This window comes from Antedon bifida, chromosome 10 (assembly GCF_963402885.1).
Source record: "Antedon bifida chromosome 10, ecAntBifi1.1, whole genome shotgun sequence".
NCBI classification, from domain to species: Eukaryota; Metazoa; Echinodermata; class Crinoidea; order Comatulida; family Antedonidae; genus Antedon; species Antedon bifida.
This window is the reverse complement of record NC_136235.1, coordinates 20,202,404-20,224,288: the sequence shown is the minus strand read 5'-3', so window position 1 is coordinate 20,224,288 and position 21,885 is coordinate 20,202,404. Positions and strand designations below refer to the sequence as shown.

At 32.1% G+C, this 21,885-nt stretch overlaps 2 protein-coding genes across 3 annotated transcripts in view; one reads left to right on the top strand and one right to left on the bottom strand.

Moving 5' to 3' along the window:
- Positions 1–239: 239 nt before the first annotated feature.
- Positions 240–2,321, top strand: LOC144853566 (glutaredoxin-like protein C5orf63 homolog). The gene is given in 5 exon segments (XM_078711273.1): positions 240–335; positions 1,101–1,230; positions 1,453–1,509; positions 1,774–1,880; positions 1,882–2,321. Coding segments are annotated over 5 exon segments (372 nt in total). The 5' UTR covers positions 240–321; the 3' UTR covers positions 1,946–2,321.
- A 301-nt stretch (positions 2,322–2,622) lies between these two features.
- Positions 2,623–21,885, bottom strand: part of LOC144853554 (long-chain-fatty-acid--CoA ligase ACSBG2-like) — a 28,459-nt gene continuing 9,196 nt past the window's right edge. The window contains exons 1-16 of one of the 2 annotated variants that reach the window (XM_078711259.1): positions 19,645–19,771; positions 16,582–16,696; positions 15,667–15,728; positions 14,948–15,189; positions 14,071–14,159; positions 13,564–13,765; positions 12,868–13,017; positions 12,296–12,463; positions 11,790–11,971; positions 11,199–11,250; positions 10,294–10,429; positions 7,758–7,867; positions 7,186–7,336; positions 6,633–6,772; positions 5,960–6,203; positions 2,623–5,514 (exon numbers count right to left, since the gene is read on the bottom strand). In XM_078711259.1, the coding sequence (XP_078567385.1) occupies positions 5,420–5,514; positions 5,960–6,203; positions 6,633–6,772; positions 7,186–7,336; positions 7,758–7,867; positions 10,294–10,429; positions 11,199–11,250; positions 11,790–11,971; positions 12,296–12,463; positions 12,868–13,017; positions 13,564–13,765; positions 14,071–14,159; positions 14,948–15,189; positions 15,667–15,728; positions 16,582–16,676 (2,118 nt within the window). In that variant the 5' untranslated portion in view covers positions 16,677–16,696; positions 19,645–19,771 and the 3' untranslated portion in view covers positions 2,623–5,419. Of the gene's footprint in view, positions 5,515–5,959; positions 6,204–6,632; positions 6,773–7,185; positions 7,337–7,757; positions 7,868–10,293; positions 10,430–11,198; positions 11,251–11,789; positions 11,972–12,295; positions 12,464–12,867; positions 13,018–13,563; positions 13,766–14,070; positions 14,160–14,947; positions 15,190–15,666; positions 15,729–16,581; positions 16,697–19,644; positions 19,772–21,885 lie in introns of those variants that run through there. The other variant, XM_078711260.1, reaches the window with a different exon arrangement.

The following is a 21,885-nucleotide window of genomic DNA, read 5'->3' as shown; positions in this document are numbered from 1 at the left end:
AACTAGCCTTTGACCTCAAAGTTTTAGCCAGGTCGTTTCGCCCCAAGCAACATAAACAATATCCGCTGGATGTCAGGCGTTGCAGTGCGTGATGGATGCTTCTGCTTTTAGCTAAGCAGGAGGGCTAGGCCTAGCCGTGCCAGATAACGAGATAGTCTAATTAGCTTAATAAATATAGGCCTAGACACATACTTTCTTAATTGAATAACTAAAAATATGAGTTTAATAATATGAGAAAGTACTATTTTATAATCTAGGCCTAGCCTCTAGTGCGTAAAGTGAAATATCTAGGCGTATTAAGGCTCACCATCCAGCGCACACATGTGCTACAACAAGTAAATATGATACGTCATTGGCGCCTTTTGTAAAGTAAAACATGACACCGACGATGCCGATTTTGCGACATCAATAAAATGAGTAATTTTGAATGTTTAAGTACTACTTATACTTTAATATAGTAAAAGTATAAAACATGTTTTGTTTTAAATTGTATGGAATACCTGTAATTTTAACATACCGTCGTAGTTGATTGATTTGAGAAGAAATTTGAAATTGCGAGTGAAATTGTTATTTGACAAATGGTAAACTTTCCTGAAGGCATTACTGGCGTTTCATAAAAAGTGGGCGTTCCCGTTTTTATCTTGTTTTTGTTTTTGTTGTGAGGAGCGTATTTTGAATGTGACAAGCATCATGTAAAAAACCTCTTAATGTTCTGATACATATTACATTATTATATTGTTAATGTGTTTTGTAATATTACGTTAAGGTTAAGAAAATTAAAACAAATTTTGGTCCTAATGTTGAATCAAACTTTAGTAGGCCTACCCTAGGCTCTAGTAAATAGTAGGCCTAGCCTATAGTACTAACTAGCCTAGGCCTACTAGTTTAGTAAGTATATAGCCTAATAGTAGTGCCTAGGGACCAAAGCACTTGTTTAGGTAGTTTAAATATTGTTTCGGCCGCGCAATTTATTACGGTCGCGTGTCAATGGATATGATATTTCCATATTATTATTATGCGGAATTATTATATTTAAAAAGTAAACATTGTATTGATTATGTTTTAACTTTTATATATCATTGGTTTAAATTAAAATACAGGAAATCAATACTAAAGTGTGCTGGGTTGTTGGTACAGTTTCAAAAGCAACCACTATCCAAACAGATTTCAGCAATGAGAGTTACCTCAAGCCAAGCTGGTTCTTTGCCACTGTTGACACTATATACAAAGGTAACTTTGCCATAGATGCCAAGCAAGGACATAAGCGCAACGTAAGCGAGCCAATGACACATGCAACAATTTGAATTATCCATCACATGTGGTTTGTTAAAACAGAGAGTCTGCCAGGTTAAAGCACTGATTACTGTCTGATATTATTGGCTGTAGATATCAATTAATAACTGTATTCGCTAGCTTAACATTTGTGGTACTGATTTTGTTGTATTTTTTTAGGAAGACTGCAGTCTATGTGAAACTGCTCTGGAAGTAGTTAACAAGCATAAGCACAGGGTAAAGCATTATGTTGATAAAATTTTAATGTTTAATTTATAGATAATAAAATGTTAACAACATACTTTAAATAGTTTAGTGCCTCCTTTTCTCACCATGGCTCATCTCACAGCTGACTATTAATTAGTATGTCTGATCACTATCTGAATCAAGCATCCAACTGGAATACAATACGTTGACAACAAAATGCTTTATGTAGCATGCTGATGTAGGATTATACCCCAGTCATATAATAGTAATAAAAACTTTTTTTCATACTTTCAGTTTCAATTTGAAGAAGTTGATATTGAGGAGAAAGGTAACAAGATGTGGTTTGACAAATACCGCTATGATATCCCAGTATTCCACCTCAATGGGCAGTTCCTAATGAAACAGAGCAGACGAAGAACATTTCCTGAAGTCATTAGAGTTGTGTGAACAAGATAAGCCTATCTGAGTTTCACCAGTAAAAGTATGATAGATTGTGTGATCATATGGGAAGCATAGGAGTTACCTGGATGAGGCAACTGTCCTGTATTTTGTATTGAATAGGATGAATATTGAAAAAACCATGTAGGCCGCCGTATGAAGACGTTTTTTCACTAGGTGAATTTGTTCGCGCGAATCATCAGCTTATACGCATGCATATTCATGTTACCATCTTCCAAATCCCTCTCTACACGTATTAGCTGACACTTTTGATTCATGCAAACAAATTTGGCTAGTGGAAGATCGCCTTAAAGGCTGGTAGATCATGTACTGTATGACTGGCTGCAATCATGAATGTGGGTTATTTCAAATTTCCTTTAATAAAAAAAAACGTCAATGCTGTATATGTTTTTTATTTTGTTTTATTCACATCACTAATGTAGTACATATTGTTTGCATAGCACGATATACAGTGAGTTTACAGGTGAACGCTAACTTGCATTGATATATGCTACAACAAAATATTAAAACCGCTTTAATAATAATTACAAAATACAACGTGATTTAGGTGGTGCGTTCCTTATCAGCCCTTGTCATGCAGACAATCTATTTCAGTAACATATTCACCCTTGTTTCTCGTGTAACTTTCCGACTATAATTTACATATTCTTTTGATATTTAGTTGCGATAAGAGATTTTATGGTGGTAATATTTAAACTATAATTTTGTGGTACAAAAAAAGAAAATGTTTTTCTAATTTACTTATTATGCATTAAAAGAATCTCATTCAAGGTACACAGCAATTGTTAATTTACAAACTTCAACACATTCTTCACTCTGACCAAAAAATGGCAACACAAACTGAAGGCAGGTTGCCCTACTTTTGAAATGTAATCTGCAGAATCTAGCGAAGTGTAGCTCACAAAGCAACAATTCTTAGACAATACTACAATATTTATTATGATTATATTATTTACATTGTTATTTTACCTAAGTTATAATGATACATTAGTATACTATACTGTAGATTGTATTTTTGCATTAAGCTCTGTCTACACTATCAAACTAGTTTGACAAAAAAGTGTGATGTGGCCAAATATGGTAGTGATATTCCCAAATATAGCAAAGTGATATGACACCATAATGTCCATATATGGGCACATCACATTTTTTTGTCGTCACATATAATATAGTTTGGAACTCTGACATATACTGTATATATATATATATATATATATCTGTGCAATTTAATTGACTTTTAACACAATTGCAGTCAAGAGCATAGGCTTGTGCACATACAGTATTAAAGTTTATCAGTTTGATCATGGAGCAAATTTGTGTTGCTCCATGATTTGATGAGGTGGATTATTTTGTTTTTCTTGCAAGGGGCAGAACTTTGTATCATATGAGTTTGCTCCCCTAGCCTCAGTAGTAATATCGTGATGGAACGGTACGGTATGCTTGACAAAACTTAACTAACACAGTTCTTGGGAGGTTCTAACCTAGAACACATCATGTTTAAATGGCAGCTTCATATTTACACATTGACTAATTGTTGATTTGATATAGCGACTTTAAAAATATATTATATGTTTATTACATTTTTTTGTTTTACATAAGGTGAGTACATTACAGGAATGGTTTCTATTTTTAGCACATTATTTAGATTTGAGATGATTATTGAAACTTGGTTCAAATTGCACACATTTTGTCATTTGTATAGATTTTTTTGTAGGAGAAATTACCCTTGCACACTACATACATTAAATGCCAGAAATTAGTAAAATGAGGTAGAATCTAATCTTTCTTAATGAATATATTTATGAATTTTGCAAATTTTTATTTTGGCTCGAAACTCATTACAATTAACTTAATTACAAAGACACAATATACACATATTGAGCCGACCCAAGAATGTCTATTTTCAGAAAGTTGGAAATTGGTTAATTTGAAATATTGTGAATTTATTTACAAAACAAACATGATGGAAACTGTGCAGTAACTATCACCACAATGTTACACAAAATTCTAACATTTTCAAATTTAACATAATTTTACAGTAGTTCACGGCGTAGGAACAGTACCGAAACCAAATAAATGACATAACATTTAGTGTAGACAAATTTTGTCAACTTTGTTAAACATAGTTTTGACAGAATTCAACTATAAGCACTGCCACTGTTCAACAAACACACTGTATACACTAAACACAAGATATAAATCTCCACGAGGCAAAACATGAATGCAGTGTGATCACAGGCTGGTGAATTGAATTTAACAAAGTACAACACAGTTACAGAATCTTCTGTGAATTGGTTTTTAGAATGTTTATGAGATGACTATTGTTATTTTTGATCCCTTTCAAACTATATACAAAATTTAACATTATAATTTACTTCGTTTGTTCAATGTTTGCAATAATACATTTAAAAATAAATCACTGTACAGTAATCAACTCATTCAATAATAAACATTATCTACACACAAAAAAAACTGCATAACTACATAAGCACGACTATAGACTTGCTGTTTGCAATGTTTCAGTATTAAATGTACAAATATTTTACCGCGCAGCTCAAATAAGTATGCCATACATTTTTGTTTTTAAACCAGCTGTCTGGGACACTCACTTTATATATATTGTTATTGTTATTAAAAGACAATGGAGGTCAACTGAAATAGGTCAAAGACGGCCTGATGTACTCAATAATGAGGACTGTTATCAAGACAAGTATGATAACAATGAATTCTTATATTTTTAAGAATATTACTTTTTATTATATTACTACATTGCTATTCTTTGCAAGGCAGTGAAGTTGTATACATTGCAAGTTCTCATATGCACACAAAAGCACCATTTGAAAAGGGGTCTGTGAGGTTTGTTCGTTTTAGGGTGTTCAGCTAATAGGTATTCTAAATATGTAAGTAACCAATATTATCACTTTGCCATGGTGTGTTTTCAATTAACAATATAATATCTACAGATATTTATATATAACACAAAATAAACTAAATTTTTTTTTCAATTTTCTTTATAACTTTGGATTTGTACATTGTTTAGTTGCAGATATATATTTTTCACATGAAGAATTAACAATGATATTGTTTTATTTTAATATTACTTGTTTGATATAGTACCTACTTAAGCCTAAATGTTGTAATGAGTTAGCCATTTGGTTCAGTTCATAAAAAAACTATTCATTATGTTTGGTATTTTCTAAATATAAAGGTTAAATTATTGTTGTAAATATTTGAAATTTCCTCTGCCGATTGTTAGGCTGTCTCCTAAATTATATTAAACTTATATAGAACTATCATTATCACCCTGATTGGAATACCCTGATTAGTACCCTTCTTTCCCAATTTGAATTATCACCCACTTGGATCCCTACCATTAGATCCCACCCATCGCCCCACCCACCCACTCCCTCTTTTGAATCACCACCTACATAATTTTAATTGTTCACAATATCCTATACAAACACTTACAGCTAGTTCAACATCAATTTCCAGGTGTAGCGGCATCTTGATACATTCCTTCAATTTCATCAGTGTACATCTTCAACACAACTGGTCTTTTTAACTTCAGTGTTGGACCTTCAAAATAAAAAATAAATATATAACTACACTGATGTTCGGAATAGATAATAGAAAATGATGACTATTGCTTCAAATTAATCAACCAAATTATTCTGATAGCAAAATTTTCTATATGCCGATATAAATATGGAAAACACGTAAATATTTTAATCTTTAATAAGGACCTTTCCTTTAGAAAAATGACAATAATATTGCTTATTGTATTTACTTATACAGTAACTAATTGGAACACCTTCTTTTATATGACCAGTTTTGAAACAAATGTAAATGGAATCAATTAGGAAAAAAAAGAATGAATAAATAAATGGCTAAATTCTGTAACCATGTGATCGATTATGTCACCTGATAGGTTGCATTTACTCATGTCAAGCCTTTTCTGTAACCATGTGATTGATTACGTCACCTGACAGATTGAAAGTACTCATGCCAAGAGAAAACTAACCTAATTCCCCTCCTGGTACTGAGAAGTCCTTCTGGATAAATATGTATTTCTGAATTTTTTGTGCTCTAGACTGTGAATGTTGGTTGTTGTATATCTCAATGGCAGCTTGTATCGAGTTCTTAATCTTTTCATCTGCTACAGCTTCTTCAACTGTCTTTGCTGTACTTCCAAGCTGTTTGCACACAATCAGAGCCTCAGGGCTAAGTTCGTTCGACGGTTCCAAAGTGTTTTCATCTATTTTTACCTGCATTAGAATTATGATTAGATAAATGCTATTAGTTTTACAGTAGCAGCAGCTAAGGTTAACACATTCTGTATTTAGATTGGTGAATTAAAACAATCTGATACAGCTTGGTTGTCTCTAGAATGCAATATGTAAGAATGCACACCAACACCAGTGAGTAATTTGGCCAATGTATCATACAAAATGTTGCTTGCAATTTTATAAATGTTTTGACAATCAACTAGTGAGAACCAAGGTATGTGTTTATGATTGGTGTTAAATTTATGATCAATGGGTTTTAATGTATGTCTTACAAACAATATATAGAAATTCAATTCCACTTTATTCTATTCTATGTAAGAGTTTACAGTTAACTGATTGGCACCATCCCCACACACACAATTTACAAAGAGAATCTAATACATTATTATATAAAGAATTGTAACAAACCTTTAGAGTAACAAGTAAACTTAAGAACTTCTTCTGATCACCTATCAGCATGCAATTGCCAATGATCTGAGCCTCCTTTTTAACAACATCTTCAATTGGGACTGGTGCAACATTCTCTCCTCCGGCAGTAATGATGAGCTCTATATACAGACACAAAATAATATGCATTATTATTATTTGGAAGTTCAAACTTTACAACGATCATGATGAAATAATAAAGTATAACAGTATTATAATTATTTTTAACTTGGCTGCTAGCTAGAATAGAACCATATATGTTAACCTATACCTGACACAGTTGACCATGTGACAATACTTTGATTATTTGGTCTGAAACCAAGCATTAAGTACTGCAAGAAGTGAGATTAACTGAAGTATAAAACAGTAATAAAATTAATATTTGAGGTAAAAACATTTTTTTTGAGTTTTGAGGAAGAAAATTTGCAGTATACAATACAGTATAATTTAAACTCATAGTATATGGAGTTAAACCACATACTACAATACCGTATTGATAACATAGAAGCAGATACAAGTGGTAGGCTCTCCTTACCTTTAATTCTGCCAGTAATATACAAGAAACCATCTTTGTCTTCTTTGCCAATATCGCCAGAATGCAAGTAACCTTCTTCATCAAAACATTCCTTGGTTTTACCTTCCATGTTGAGGTAACCCATAAAGACATGGCGACCATGCAAGCAAATCTATTAAGAATCAATAAAAAGATGTTTAGAAATTTGGACTAAAGTCCTAACTAGCTGTTGGCTTGGGTGTAAAACTATCCCTAAAATCTGGACGACTCTATGTACAGTACATATAGTGCACATTCCAAAGCAACTGGCATTCCACTGTGTAAAGAATGGCATATTACGTGGTGCCTGATTGAGTATAGAGGGCACAGGTTTAAAGTACTATACTGTATTCTATTAAAGAATCCATAGAAAGATGTTGGATTTGGACCTGACTAGCTTTTGGCTAGATAAATAAATAAGTATTGTGGGCAGAAGTTTAAATTACTATACTGTATCTGATTGATCATTGTGATGCAGCCATATTATTTGGTGGCTCACTCTTTCAGAAGAAATTGCATTGAACTATCTATAACTCTATGCATCAGACACATACCTCTCCATTGCCATCTTTGTCAGGATCACTAATCTTGGTTGTAGCCCCCTCAAGTACCTTACCAACGCTACCAAGACGGAAATTTCCAGGCATTGACAAAGAATGAGGTGCTGTAAATAAACAGACAATTGATTATAAGTTAAATATAACTTTCAATAGAGAAACAGCTATTGTATACATATTAACAGACAACTTTTACTGTAAAAACTGAAATGAAATTTATAAAAAAAATTCAAAATAGCTCAGTAAAATTCAACATCTGCTCGTTCTACGAACTACAACGTAAGGTGGTGTTTGGCATGTTGTGCAGGTTAGGGAGGTCAGACAATATTGTCACAAAATGTATTTATGAATTTGCTTTTCCTTCATCCAATCTACATAGTAGATGGATGAAGCTACTGTATTGTTCTAACCACGTGACTATGTAGCGTAGGTTTTTTTTTTTATATATATATGTTATATTTGCAATAATGTACACTAATTTGTTACTGAACTATGGAGAATTTTTTCCGAAATAAAAGATGAATGAATGAATGAATGAATATTAAAATATATATGTAACCCATACAAAATATATCTTTAATATTATTCATCATCTGTTTGAATTTTTTGATTGAATTTATCTTATAGAGATTTTTGTAAGCTCATTGTAAAACACAAACTTTAAAATTACAATATAAAAAAATTACAATAAAACTAAATGTTTTGTGGCAATGAAAGGCAGGCACGGAAAAAAACACAAAATGTTGATGGTATTTATATTTTCAACATGCATGGAATGGATATAAAATGAATGAATAATAATCGTTATATGAATGAATGCTAATTAACTGAATTAAAAGCATCATAATAAAATGTTTTAATTATTAGTAATGATGGATTTAGTTACAATGAAAAATTAATTATGGCCAATGATCAATAAATTAATGATGATATTTAAATATGGAATTTTTCAGTGAGGCTTAGTACACAAGAGAAATACAATCTAATTGGGGAGGGGGGAGGAGGGAGAGCCATATTGCAGTAATAACTCAGGGGAAAAACATGATTCTGGTCTAGCTATATTCTGGTATGCCATTTAAAATAGAAAGATGGGATTCAAAACAAACTAAAAATAAAAAAGTGTTCTTTCTTTATGTGATGACACAGCGTATCAGCAAGCATAACTCTCAGAATTTAATAAAATGGCTTGAACTGGATTCGAACTTGCGACCTCTCTCTAACAAGACAAGCACTTAACCATTAGACCACACTGTACAAAATCAAGCCTAATTTGTACACAATTTAAATCATCTAAAATGATTTTCAATTTGTTCACTGAAAGTAATATTTATTTTTAACTTTGCATGATTCTTTTTATATTAAAATGATATTTTGTACATACTACTATGAATTTCTATATGGAGTAGCACATGCCTATGTATATATAGTTTACTTAAATTCATGCATTTAAGTTTAGCAAAACATTAACTTCTACATTTCGTTATCTACATTCTACTTACAAAATAAAGTCTTTTTCATATTATTCAATACATAGGACACCCTAAGATAAAACATACTAATAATGTAAAAGGGTACTACAGTACACAACTATCAAGTCACATTCAATAAAACAATAAACATTTATATTTGTAAATGTATGCTAAGCTAACCGTTAACAAAACCTTAAACTTTCAATTCTCCGCATGTCAATTGGATGCAATTATCAATCTCTTATGAAATCTGTATTTATCGGTAGGCCTATATTACCTACGCATCATATGGGTACTAATTGTATACTGCTAGTGTGTGTGTAGTGTGTAATTGATTCTTTTTTACTAGCTATAGCATACAAATTTATAAACTGTATGACAAAGCCTAAATCAAATATTTATCAAATCAAATAATTAACTCTTCATAAAGTAAAAAGAAAATTAAGAAAATTCATTTAAAATGAAAATTGTGAGCCAGATTACAGATCTAAATTAAATACATAATAAATATTATCATGCATTTCAAAGAGCACAATGCAAATTATAAATGAAATGTATACTGTTATCAAACTTTATGTGAAAAAAAAGTGATGTGCCCATATATGGACATGATGATGTCATATCACTACCATATTTGGGCATATCACTACCATATTTGGGCACATCACTACCATATTTGGGCACACCACACTTGTTTGTCAAACTAGTTTGATAGTGTGAACAGAGCTTTACTTTACAGTTTAATATACTGTGAAAAAATAGGAAATGATATTTTGTTTTTTTTTAACAAACAAAATATTGATATTATTTGTATCTATATTATTAAATTTAAGATTTTTATTCATACTTTTTAAAACTAGAATTTAAATGTTTATGTTTGTTTTTGATAGAAATTAATCGATTAATTATATCTATTCCTTATTTTCTACTATTTTTTCAAGAATTAATGCCCAAATATGATAGCGATATGATGTCATCATGTCCATATATGGGCACATCACACTTTTTTTTTGTCAAACTAGTTTGATAGTGTAGACAGAGCTTCACTTCAAAATTGTACCTACCTGAACTTTCACTCATACCGTACAAATCATATATAGGTATATTAACACCCAGGAAATATTCAACAGTTTCCTGCGACAATGGAGCTGCCCCGGAAAAACAAAATATGCATCGGTCTAAGCCAAGTGTGTGTCGTACCTAAGAGAAGAAAAAAAATAATGTTATTTAATTTCATCTATTTCACAATTTTTGCTTTTCCAGTCTCATTCTCTCTCGGTCCACAAATTTGTTACTTGAATTTGATAGAGCGCATCTTGCTTAACCGTAACCCAATCTCTCTCAGATTTTAATATTTTCTTGCTCAATCAATTATATTTCGTAGGAGTTATATCTTTGTATGTGCACATATTCTTTTGTACGTGCACATGGTGTTTGTAAGTGCGGATAACTAACTCGTCAAAGTGACGAGTTTAAATATAGTTTTTTATTATTTCTTTCTGGCTGTTTTACTTTTTTGTTTTGATATAGCTTTTTGCTTATTTTATTTGTATCTCCATTGAGATCCAGCCATTGATACCCACAGCATTGTCATTTTTTCAGTGCTTATTTTATTTTTATCTTCATTGAGATCCATCCAGTGATACTCACAGAATTATCATTATCTTCAGTAATTTGTCTTTGATTTAATTATTATATCTTGTAATTAATAATATTGGTGTTATTGAATTTATTAGGAGAGTAGAGAGTGCATTTAAAATAAATAACAGATAAATAATACAGTAATTTGTGTGGGTATGTGACTGTATAGATAAATGAATTTTAACTATTACATATTTATATTTCTGTTATTATTACCTGCAACATAATATATGATGGTACCAGCAATGTAACGAGCAACCAATAATAATTAAACATAAATATTTAGTATTTGTGAATGGAAGTTTAAAAGCTTGAATTAAATACATACCTTCCTGAATAGGAGCATATTGGCAAGACTCCAGCCCCATGGTTTTGGTTCTCTATAAGTAACAAAATACATTTTGTTTATAGCTTTAATATATTTAGGCAAAATGATAAAGATAACATTATCAAATTTATTCACTATCTTTTTTAAAGATGCGGCAAAACACAAGATGCTCTACATAAAAAATACTTATTGCAATTGTCTTTGGGAGTGGAGTTGCAATTTGTCATGAGAAAAAATTCTGACATATGACAGGACTTGAACCCATATCTCTGTGTCGTACCCAAATACATTGTATATACAGTACCTCTCATACGACGATAGGTTTCATCGGTACAACCAATTCTGAGAGGTTTCAGAATATAATTAGACAAGCGCAATTAATCAGGGTATATCAGGTGATTTATAGGGTGTATTTTTTTACGTTTGAACGCAAAACTAGCTAAACCACAGGTATACTGAAAGTTACCTCCGACAGATAAAACAGTGTGAAAACATATCTGTATTAAATGATCAACCTGTGTATGTAAAACCAATGATACTATACATCAAGTTTAGGTACACAAATGATATAGTTGATTGATGATAACATACCCATTCATGGTATTAATGTTGCCACGATATCCAATGCCTTTAGCCCATACTGCAACACGCTTCTTGAAACCTGTCACATTTTGACTCACTAAGCGCATCCTTTCCATAATCTTCTCCCAAACACGTGGCACTCCGAGAATTGCCGTTGGTCGGACCTCCTTGATGGTGTCCACCAAAGTGCCCTGTTAACAAATGATTAACATAGATAATTACTTGACAAAAAAGCTCTTTTTTATGTACAATTTAAAAAATGGCGAAATTTAAATATGGAGGAGAGTGGATTCTTTTTCAGTTCAGTTTTATTCTCAACCACAATAACATTAGCCTCACAGTTGATCCAAGGGGGAGAGGGGGTGCCCAGTCGGTCTGGTTCCCCTTAACTTTCGCTAATTGTAATACAAAAGATAGGACATCAATTTAAGCTCAGCCCTTCATTTCACCATTTTTAGGCCCCCTATTTCAAAAAAAGCAAACATACACAGTTAGGTGATACATTGCCTACTTACCTTTAAAGCATCAGGCCTTGCAAAGTATACACACCCACCTCCAACCATTGGGATAAACATCTCCATAAGCTGTGCAGCTACATGACTTAGAGGCAGGTAGCTGATGCCACAATGTTCTCCAGGTAGCAGGCCTGTGGTCTTAAAGCTTACTTTGGCAGTCCACACATACTACAAGACAATAAGTATAGCATATTAATTTACTGTAGTATAGGTACAGTAATAATAAATACAAAATAGCTGATCATATTTAAGGCCTGGCATCACAAAAGTGGCGCAGAGTCGCAACCCAATTTTGAGATATTTAGCCTTGAAGTTCAGAATGTGAAAAACGGCCTAACCTATCCATTTTAAAATTTCAATAAAAAACGATACTATAAACACTTATCTTTAACATATCAAACACTTGTTCATGAAAAAATATCTATATTTATTTATTTTAGACTGAATACTCATCAGATAAAGAGAATAGCATAAAATTAGGACAATTGATGACAATAACTTTATTATAGCTTTATATTATCTTTGCTCAATATTATTTGTGTCTTAATGTTCTATGAGTAAGATTCACTTACATTGTCATGGCTGATCATGACCCCCTTGGGGTTACCCGTTGTTCCTGATGTATATATCAGTGTACAGCACTGATTTGGTGCTTGAGATTCTAAAATGGAGTTGATGACATCATCACTGGTGTCGGAACCAAGAGCCATAAACTCTTTCCACTGTAAAAAACAAAAAATAAATAATGGAGAAACAGAACTCAAACATGTTATTTCCTTCAGTTCTGTCTACACTATCAAACTAGTTTGACAAAAAAAGTGTGATGTGTCCAAATATGGTAGTGATATGCCCAAATATAGTAGTGATATAACATCATCATGGTAGGGATGTGCCCAAATATAGTAGTGATACAGTATGACATCATCATATAAGTTTGATAGTGTAGACAGAGCTTTACATAGATAATTTTAACACAATACCTATGTATTTCAAAGTTATTTAACAATTTAAAAAAAAAGAAGAATGAACTGATGCAGCGCTGCGCAGTAACAAGTAAACAGAAAAAAAAACAGCATTGTGCAGTGAACAAAATAATCTTTGCTACAGAACTAGCTCTGCTGTGTACATTGTTTAGGTTTTTCATCATTTTTTAGTACATACTGAGAAATGTTAGGATTTATTTAATACAAGGCACACTACTGTATTATTAACCCCCTTGGACTTCTTTGATATTTTTATCTCTAATTGAAAAACATATTTTCACATACATTGTATAAATTTTCTCTCTTATCTTGCACCTCTCCTTTGTACTGGACAATAGCTTTCAAGTGTGGTAACTTGTCCCATATTTTAAGAATCTTCTTCAGTTGAGTTTCATTCTCAACCACAATTACATTAGCCTCACAGTTGCTGGCAACGTAATGACAAGCTTCTGGTGAGTTTGTTGTGTAGATGCCAACTCCTAATCCCCTGCGAACAAATCAAATTCAATAGGGACCATTAAACATGGTTTCCACTAGATACGCAACGTAACGCAACCTACGCAATGTAAAAAATGCCCTTCCAATAATTGTGTTTAACCCCGCCGGCGATGTTTGTAGTCCTGTTGCATGGGTTTTCACTTATGATTACGCAATACAGCACTTTGCGTCAATACGTCGCGCCTCTAGTGGGAATCAAGCTTACGATTTGAGACAACCTAAGTACTAATTATATATTAATTTGCACGTTTTTTTTTTCAAGAAACAATTTAAATTTGATTTTTGTGCACATACCCAGCAAACATGGCTCCAAGATCAGATATAAACCATTCTGGTGAATTGAATCCCATAATACCAACTCCATGATTTCTCTCTAAACCGAGCTAAAAAATAAAATTCAACTTAAAAATCAACAATACCAAGATATTACATTATCCGCCACTGAAAAGGTGTATAGTATAGGTACATAGTGATTTTCATGAACTAAAATTTAAAGTTAAATTTGAACACATTTACATTAATAGATGACTTTATGAAATCATTAAAATTGTGTCAATGGATAGATTGCCATTGTTCATACCCTTGTGAGCCAACAAATACACACTGTTGCAGGTAGAAAAACATTAATGTGCTTTGGTAATTTAATTCAATTAATCCTTTAATATTACGGCAAAAACGTAGAATAAAAAGTAAAACCATCAATTTAAACCAAATTACTGTTGAAAGGTTTGTTTCAAATGTTTTTCATTCCATATGTGCTGCTTTATGGTTCTTATCAATAAATATATCATTCCAATTCTTTGATTATAAATCATTAAACATTAATACATACATACATCATTACATATTGATTGGTTGATCACTTTATTTTAAATCAGTATAAAAATTCCATATATATAACAAACAAAACGGAAAATCACACTCAAAATATGATTTTCTCCCATTTAGTGAAGAGATTTGAAGATTGTAAACAGATAGTTCGTAATACACCTAACAAGATCATTTTCACTAATAAAACTCTTATTCTAAAACCATATCCAATCTATTGCAACTTATATCAAAAGAAGACCAACATAAAAAATGAAATGCTCATTATATCATACATATTTTGTTTGAATTCATTTGTGTAAACTATCTAAAAGTAAATAAATAAACAACAAGTTTGATTCACCTTTAAGAATGACTTTGCTGCATTCACACATTCCTTATAGTATTCTGTGAATGTCCAGAACTTCCACTCATCTCCTACTTTATCAGCAATCGCAGGTGCATTTGGATGTTCCTTAGCGATTCTTGCAAACAGCTTAGGTACAGTCTCAGGCGGGATGGCAGCGGTGCCTGATTTACCCATGCGAAGGGTTACAGCATTGTTGACATTACAAGTCCAAAGTGAATCGGCATCTGCTAACTCTCCTAGTTGCAGAAAAAAAAAATGTTTTAATAAGCAAGGAACTATTGGAAACTTAGTGCGCAATTAGTTAAGTTAAAGATATATTGTCCCCTAAAAAAATAATTTTAAAAATTTGTTGTTGTTGAATATGCCATTTTAATGCCACAAATTATTCACTTTGACTAAAAATGTAAATTAAAGCAAAAGATACTGTACCTAAATTGTCTGTCAGACAATGGTTTTTGGTTAAAATTAACCGTTTTTTTTGTCTATATAAGTGAAATAATTATTTTTGTGGATTTTTTTTCTACAGAAGTGAATAACTTTGTTAAAACTGCAAAATGGCCTATTCAAAATCTGATTTTATTGATCTTTATTTTTCATGTTTTTTTTTCACTGACTGTGACTGTGATAACTAAAATTTTATTTGAAGATACACCTTATATCTCTCGAAAGCAATGGTTTGTTCATGAAAAAAAGAGAGATTAAACTATACCTACCATCTTTGAATGCCTTTAAATTCTCAACTTGTATTTCTGATGAGTCTAAACCAGCAGTAGATCTAGAATAAATTAATACAGGTTTATAACTAATACAATCATCAACATGTTTTGCTATTATACTATTCAATTTATTCAAAAATATCTAAAGATACATCAAAATATAAACAAAAAAGCAATCAAAATTTTGATCATAAATCAAAATATGTAATTAAAACCAGTTAAAAAACCCTATTACAGAAATTGCATTTTTTTAACAACAGCAGTTCACAGCAGAAACAGTTTAATATCTTAAGTTAAAATTATAAAAAGAAATTTTAGATTTTTAAATGGGTTTTGGATACTACTGTAAAATAATCTGCCATGTTAAAATGTAGGGTGATTACATTATAGACTTTAAACACTAAAAGGGCAGACTTTATCAATTAGTACAAACAGTGTGTACAATGTGTATTCCTCTTCTGTACATATACACAGTATGTCAACGATAAAAATTGATCAAAAGTCAAGTAAAGCAAAGCAAGTGTCATCTATGGTACTTTACAATGTTTGATGCTTGAAGACTTAACATACCACTTGTAATTATCTCATACTCTACATTCTTTTGTGACATTTATTTTATGTTTAGTTTAACGTGATAAAAATGGTCTGGCATAGACTTGCGCTAAATGCGTGACAAATGTGTGATCACGCATGTATTTGTGCAAAATGCGTGTTTCTTTAAAAATATGGGACCTTCCCGCACAATGCAAGACGTAACCATCTTTTATAGAGAACGAAAGACAGTTGAAATACAGAATGAATGAATGAAGTCAGTGGTTCGTTGATTAATTCCAGTAGTATGATACCTTGACCTACCACACGTCACACATATTACTTAAAAAGGACTAAAGTTGCACTAAGTAGAGTACTTACTGTGTTTCCTGTGTCCCTGATGCATCATGTGCAATGTTAGTGGTTGAACCATTGTTCAACTTGTGTGATGATTCATCCGTATTTTCTGTTGCCATTTTGTCAACCTACAGTATACCTGAAAAAAATAAATCAATTTTCATTATACATACCGTACTAACTGTACACTGTAATAATAGTACTAATCATGTAAAGAGAGAACTTTGCTGTAACTTTGAATTGGTCCAAAAGTTAAAACTTATACCCAGTAGTGTTCAAATTATGCCTACAGTACTACGGTATATCCAAGTCCATTGACCAATGGTCAGTAAAACCCCAAACCTCATTTGGCCAGTTAATTTTCACCAAAAAAGGGTTAAATTAGTATTAAACTTATTGTTTATTATATTATTATGGCAAGTAAAATTGAATATGGCCAAGTAAAAAAACTGGTTGACGGCTCCAGCGGGGTCAGTCAAAAATAACCTTAAAGATGACCGCTGTTCAGGCTCTTGAATATTAATGTAGGTCAGATGCATTTATAAAAGTATACATTTTGTCGGTGTTGAAAAAAGTGTAAAGAAGATAATTCTGGGAAAGCGACAAATGTCGGGTCACATTTTTTTATATGTAAATCCGAGTTGCACAGAAAATTCCAAAACACAATACAAACTTGTTAACATTGACAACAACCACAATTTGCGACCATGTTTTGTTTATTAATTAGTATTTACAGAGGAATTAAGTTTAATATTTGCTGTGCTAAGTAAACTACATAATAGTCTAATTTCAATTATCCCTGTTTCATATTTCAGTTCATGTTTGAACTGATATTTAATTTTCAGATGAAAAACCTTTCCATTGACCCAAGTGTGCATGCCAATTGTCAGTATACTGACCATAAACAGGATCCAAAAAAAAAGAATCACAAATTTAAATATTTGGACAAAGGCTGGTCCATACACAAGTTGCACTTCACTGTACAGTGATGCATGGTGATCACGTATTTGCCTTTTGTTAGGTAATACCAGGGAAGAGTCTAGTTATACCCACTGAGTTTTATACCAGCATACTTGCATTATAATTATTGTAAAAGGCAACGGTAGTTTGATTATATTTTAAGTAGTTAATTAGTAAACTGTAATTATTTAAAAAGAAAAAACAGATGCCAATCAAACATTATAAGCATATTATTAATAATATTTTAGTAAGTAACATAAATTATAGTTTTTTTTAATAGCATGTTGTTTTTTCTTTTTTTTTGGCTATGGATAATGTTTCATAAAAGTATAAATGTTAGCTCATAAATTTGGTATCCAAACCAGAACTTAAGTTTAAAATCAAATTCAAAAAAAATAATTCCAATTTTCTTTACACATGGTTTAACCATACATTAAGCACTTTACAATGATTCAATTTTATAGTTTTGAATCAATATTAAACAGATTTTTAAATCTCCTTGCGCAAGCCCCAAAAGTATTTTTAAATCACATGCCTTTAGGGAACGACAACATAGATGAAATAATTAAAGTACAGGCCTAGTTTATTTAACACATACAGTTTGTCTGGAGTCCTTCCCGGCGGTACCGCAGGTCACCATGTACTGGAAATGCGACAGGACGGGATTAATAACAGTCAGGACTGTTTAATCTTTTCTCTACTGATATTGTTTGCAAACTTTTTCTTACAAAAAGAAAAAAAAGTATTGCTGCCCCCATTCCCAAAAAAGTTTTAATTGTTTAAAAGTCGTGCAAGAAAAAAAGAAAACAAATTCACAGAGAAAAATTGGTCAAAGAAATTGTCAATTTTCAAAATTATTTCACATATAATATAATAATTGTGTATAAAGATATGATATAGTAGTATTTTGTAATAAAGTTTTTATTTAACATAAATAATTATTCTAAATAGAAAACTATTAATCACAAAGATAGTCTTATAGTCATTTATGACACTCATCATTTTTCTTCTAACCTAATGTTGGCAAAGGTAGGATGATATACATTTATTAACTTAATTATGTTTTCTATAACCTTGACAAACCAATTGCCAGCGCTTAGTAGGTCATATAGGATTGTATAAGAAATACTACTGTACATTGTGGCTTCTGGTAATCTTCTGAAGTAGGAATTTCAATTGAGGGTTTGTGAATTATTCCGTTTCAGATAAATTGAATAGTCGGATTCTAGAAAACACTTTTGGTATTTTTTTTGTCCTTGAATTAGATACTATGCTTTGTCTCCTTCCTTACTGTTAGTTTAAGTAGCATAAAATGGTATGCAAAAAAAGTGGGCTTAAGGGTAAATAAACTGGACAGTAAACTAAATTAAATGAATATTCCCCTGTAATGCACTTGGAGAGGTGAGTCAATTGTCCGATGTGTGTCATACCATGCCAAGACACATCCCTGCGTCAAAAATGTGACTTACCTTTACTATGAAACCATGATGCACCCATTTCAATGCATTGTGACCATGTTGTTCATGATATGGGTGGTAAAGTGACGGACATTGACACATCATTGTTCATTGATGTGACGTACGTCTACGTTTTTTTTAAGCACCCCTGCGTCAGTATAGTGGGTCATACAAAATTGACAATTAGTACTACAATGCTTATACAAATAAACTTATTACCTAGAAGTGGTGCTTAATGAACTCATGGAAAGTAAATCTGGCTTGGAACATTCTAGATTTACACTGAAAATGAAAGGTAAATTAAACCACCAACAAATGTGGTTACAAATTGTGTGTATTAAGCTTAGTTAGGCCTATTAATATTATGATATATGAGTGAGTCATTTTCAAGTACTGCATAAATCGTGTATTAATAATGTAGAATTGTGTTGACGAGTGGGTGGCACGACCAGTCAAGATCCTAGCTAGGCCCTAGGCCTAGACTGATCTTAGAACACAAAACGACAGCAGCCGTAATTTCTCGCGGGCGACACCGATTAAGGAATGCACATCAGCAGGCAGGGGGTCTCCGCCTAAAGTTAACATCATTTTCCACTCAAATCATGTAGGCTAGGCCTAGTGTGATACAATAACAATTAGTAACCTAAAAACAAGTAAAATCGATAGTTACTGTAAATATTTATTCGAATAAACTCTGAATAAAATGCTAGGCTATTCTTCTTCTTCTCCTCCTCGGCGGCGGCGAGGGGGCGTGCAGTAGGTGTGTATTTTGTTTTGACGAATGAAGCGCGATTTTGTGACGCGTTTAATTTTTTAGTAGTAAAATTGACCTTGAAACGAAGGTCATTTGATCATACGATTTTCCGGTCGTCCACGCACTAACACCTACATATTCGCACTATAATCGTACGAAAGTACCAAAGATCTGATTAATAATTTTGTATAAACAAGCGCTATTTTAATTGCGAATAAGCCAAGAAATAGGCCCTTTTGCAATTAGTAGGCCTCATCTCAACAAGGCAATCTTTAACAACTTGCATGCTTTGAATAAATTTCAGAGATTTTTTTTTCTATTTTTTCGATATTCATCTATTTGACGTGTTACTACTACTAGGCCTATACCGTTAAGGATTTAAGTTTTTCTTTGCGGATATTAATACATTATATAATTACCATTAAGTTATGTCTAAGTTTGCTTATACAGTATACCACAACGATTTATGTCATTTAGTTATAGGCCTACCCATTATGTTGTGTATTTTTAATTTGCGCGCCACTCGATAAGTTGGAAGAAACTCACACTCGATCTGGTTCTCTGACCTTTTAGCCTAATTGTCTTAAACTGAAGCATTGAGAACTCGAGTGTCTTTTAAGACACTATATAAAAAAATATATAAATGCCTATATAATACTTTTATATTTTTATTTGGCCTCATTCATTTAGACCCAAGTCAGCGCACCCCTATAAAAACACAGCACCTACGTATTCTCACTCACAAAAATCATAAAGAAATCAATAAAGCCGAGGGCCGATCCTCCTAAGATTCTCCTATTCCGAGTCTCGTGACACAATGATTGCTATATATATATAAATTAAATTTTGACTCCCCCATCCCTTATACGACATCCTACCTTAATTTATTATCGAGTAGACTCTTTCCCAGAACCCTTTTAGACAATCAATGGCAAGAATGAACAGCTACGTAGTATACAGCATTTACATAACCAATATAATTGTATATAGTGGGCCTTATACACTACTAACTGAATCTAACTGTCAGTACTACTACATTATATGACGACATCATGATGATTAATATGCATGACCTGATTCTATGATATGATTGGTCAAAACCATAATACGGTTTTAATTATAAAAAATAAACCCGGATGTTAAAATGAATAATATTTTGATTGAAGTAAAAATTATATTAATTTGTATATTTTGATAAATTATTATCTGCTTATAATATTATGATATAGTCAAATTAATTACATTAACAACTATACGAAAAGACCGTTTTAAATTAATGGTGTCGCAAACCTAATATTGATTCACATTTCATGTTTTGCCTGAAAGAAGTACAAACCAGTAATTTAAATTCTTCGAACCTCACCCCTCCCTACACCAGAGGCTTCAAAATATCATATAATATATCAAATTTGCTCCATTTTCTGAAATAGTTTTTTTAACCCATCATCCAGAATACTGGGGGCGGTAATACGCAAAAGGTGTTGATCATAGATATTAAAACCAGAAGAAGAAGAACCAAAACACGTTTGGGCTCTTTAAATTCATTGGTCCGCATTATGCACACATACCTAGGTTATATATACCCATCTTCTGTCATAAACATGCATACGCAACGATGACGTTACGTATGAAAATGTAGTTCATATTATTTCCATTTTAATTGGCAAAATAAAATTGAATCTTGAATTTTGAGTATCAATTAAAATAATATCATAATATTTTAGGACCAACAATTATAAAATAATTAAGTAGAATACGGCGCCTAACTTGTTGAATGGGTCCTATTTACGTCACTTACGCGGTGAGCAAATTAGGAAAAATCCGGTTGCAAATTTGAGATTGAAGTAATATCCGGACAAAAATACTTCTTATATTAATTAGTTAATGAGCCTAGATATATCTTATCTCTAATAGCCTAGCATCACGGCCATGTCCAAAATAACTTAAGCACCCCTCGGGCGAGTGGCATGGCATCGTACGGTTTGCCTACAAAATGCAATAAACACAGATATAGGCCTACAAGTAAAATAGAAGTCAGACAGCAGATCAGCAATAATTATCATTGTCATACCATGACTCCAGTATTGACCTGACCCGATAATGTCATAGCTTGGGATGTGCGCACTATGACAATATACCAGGGAAGATATTACAGTT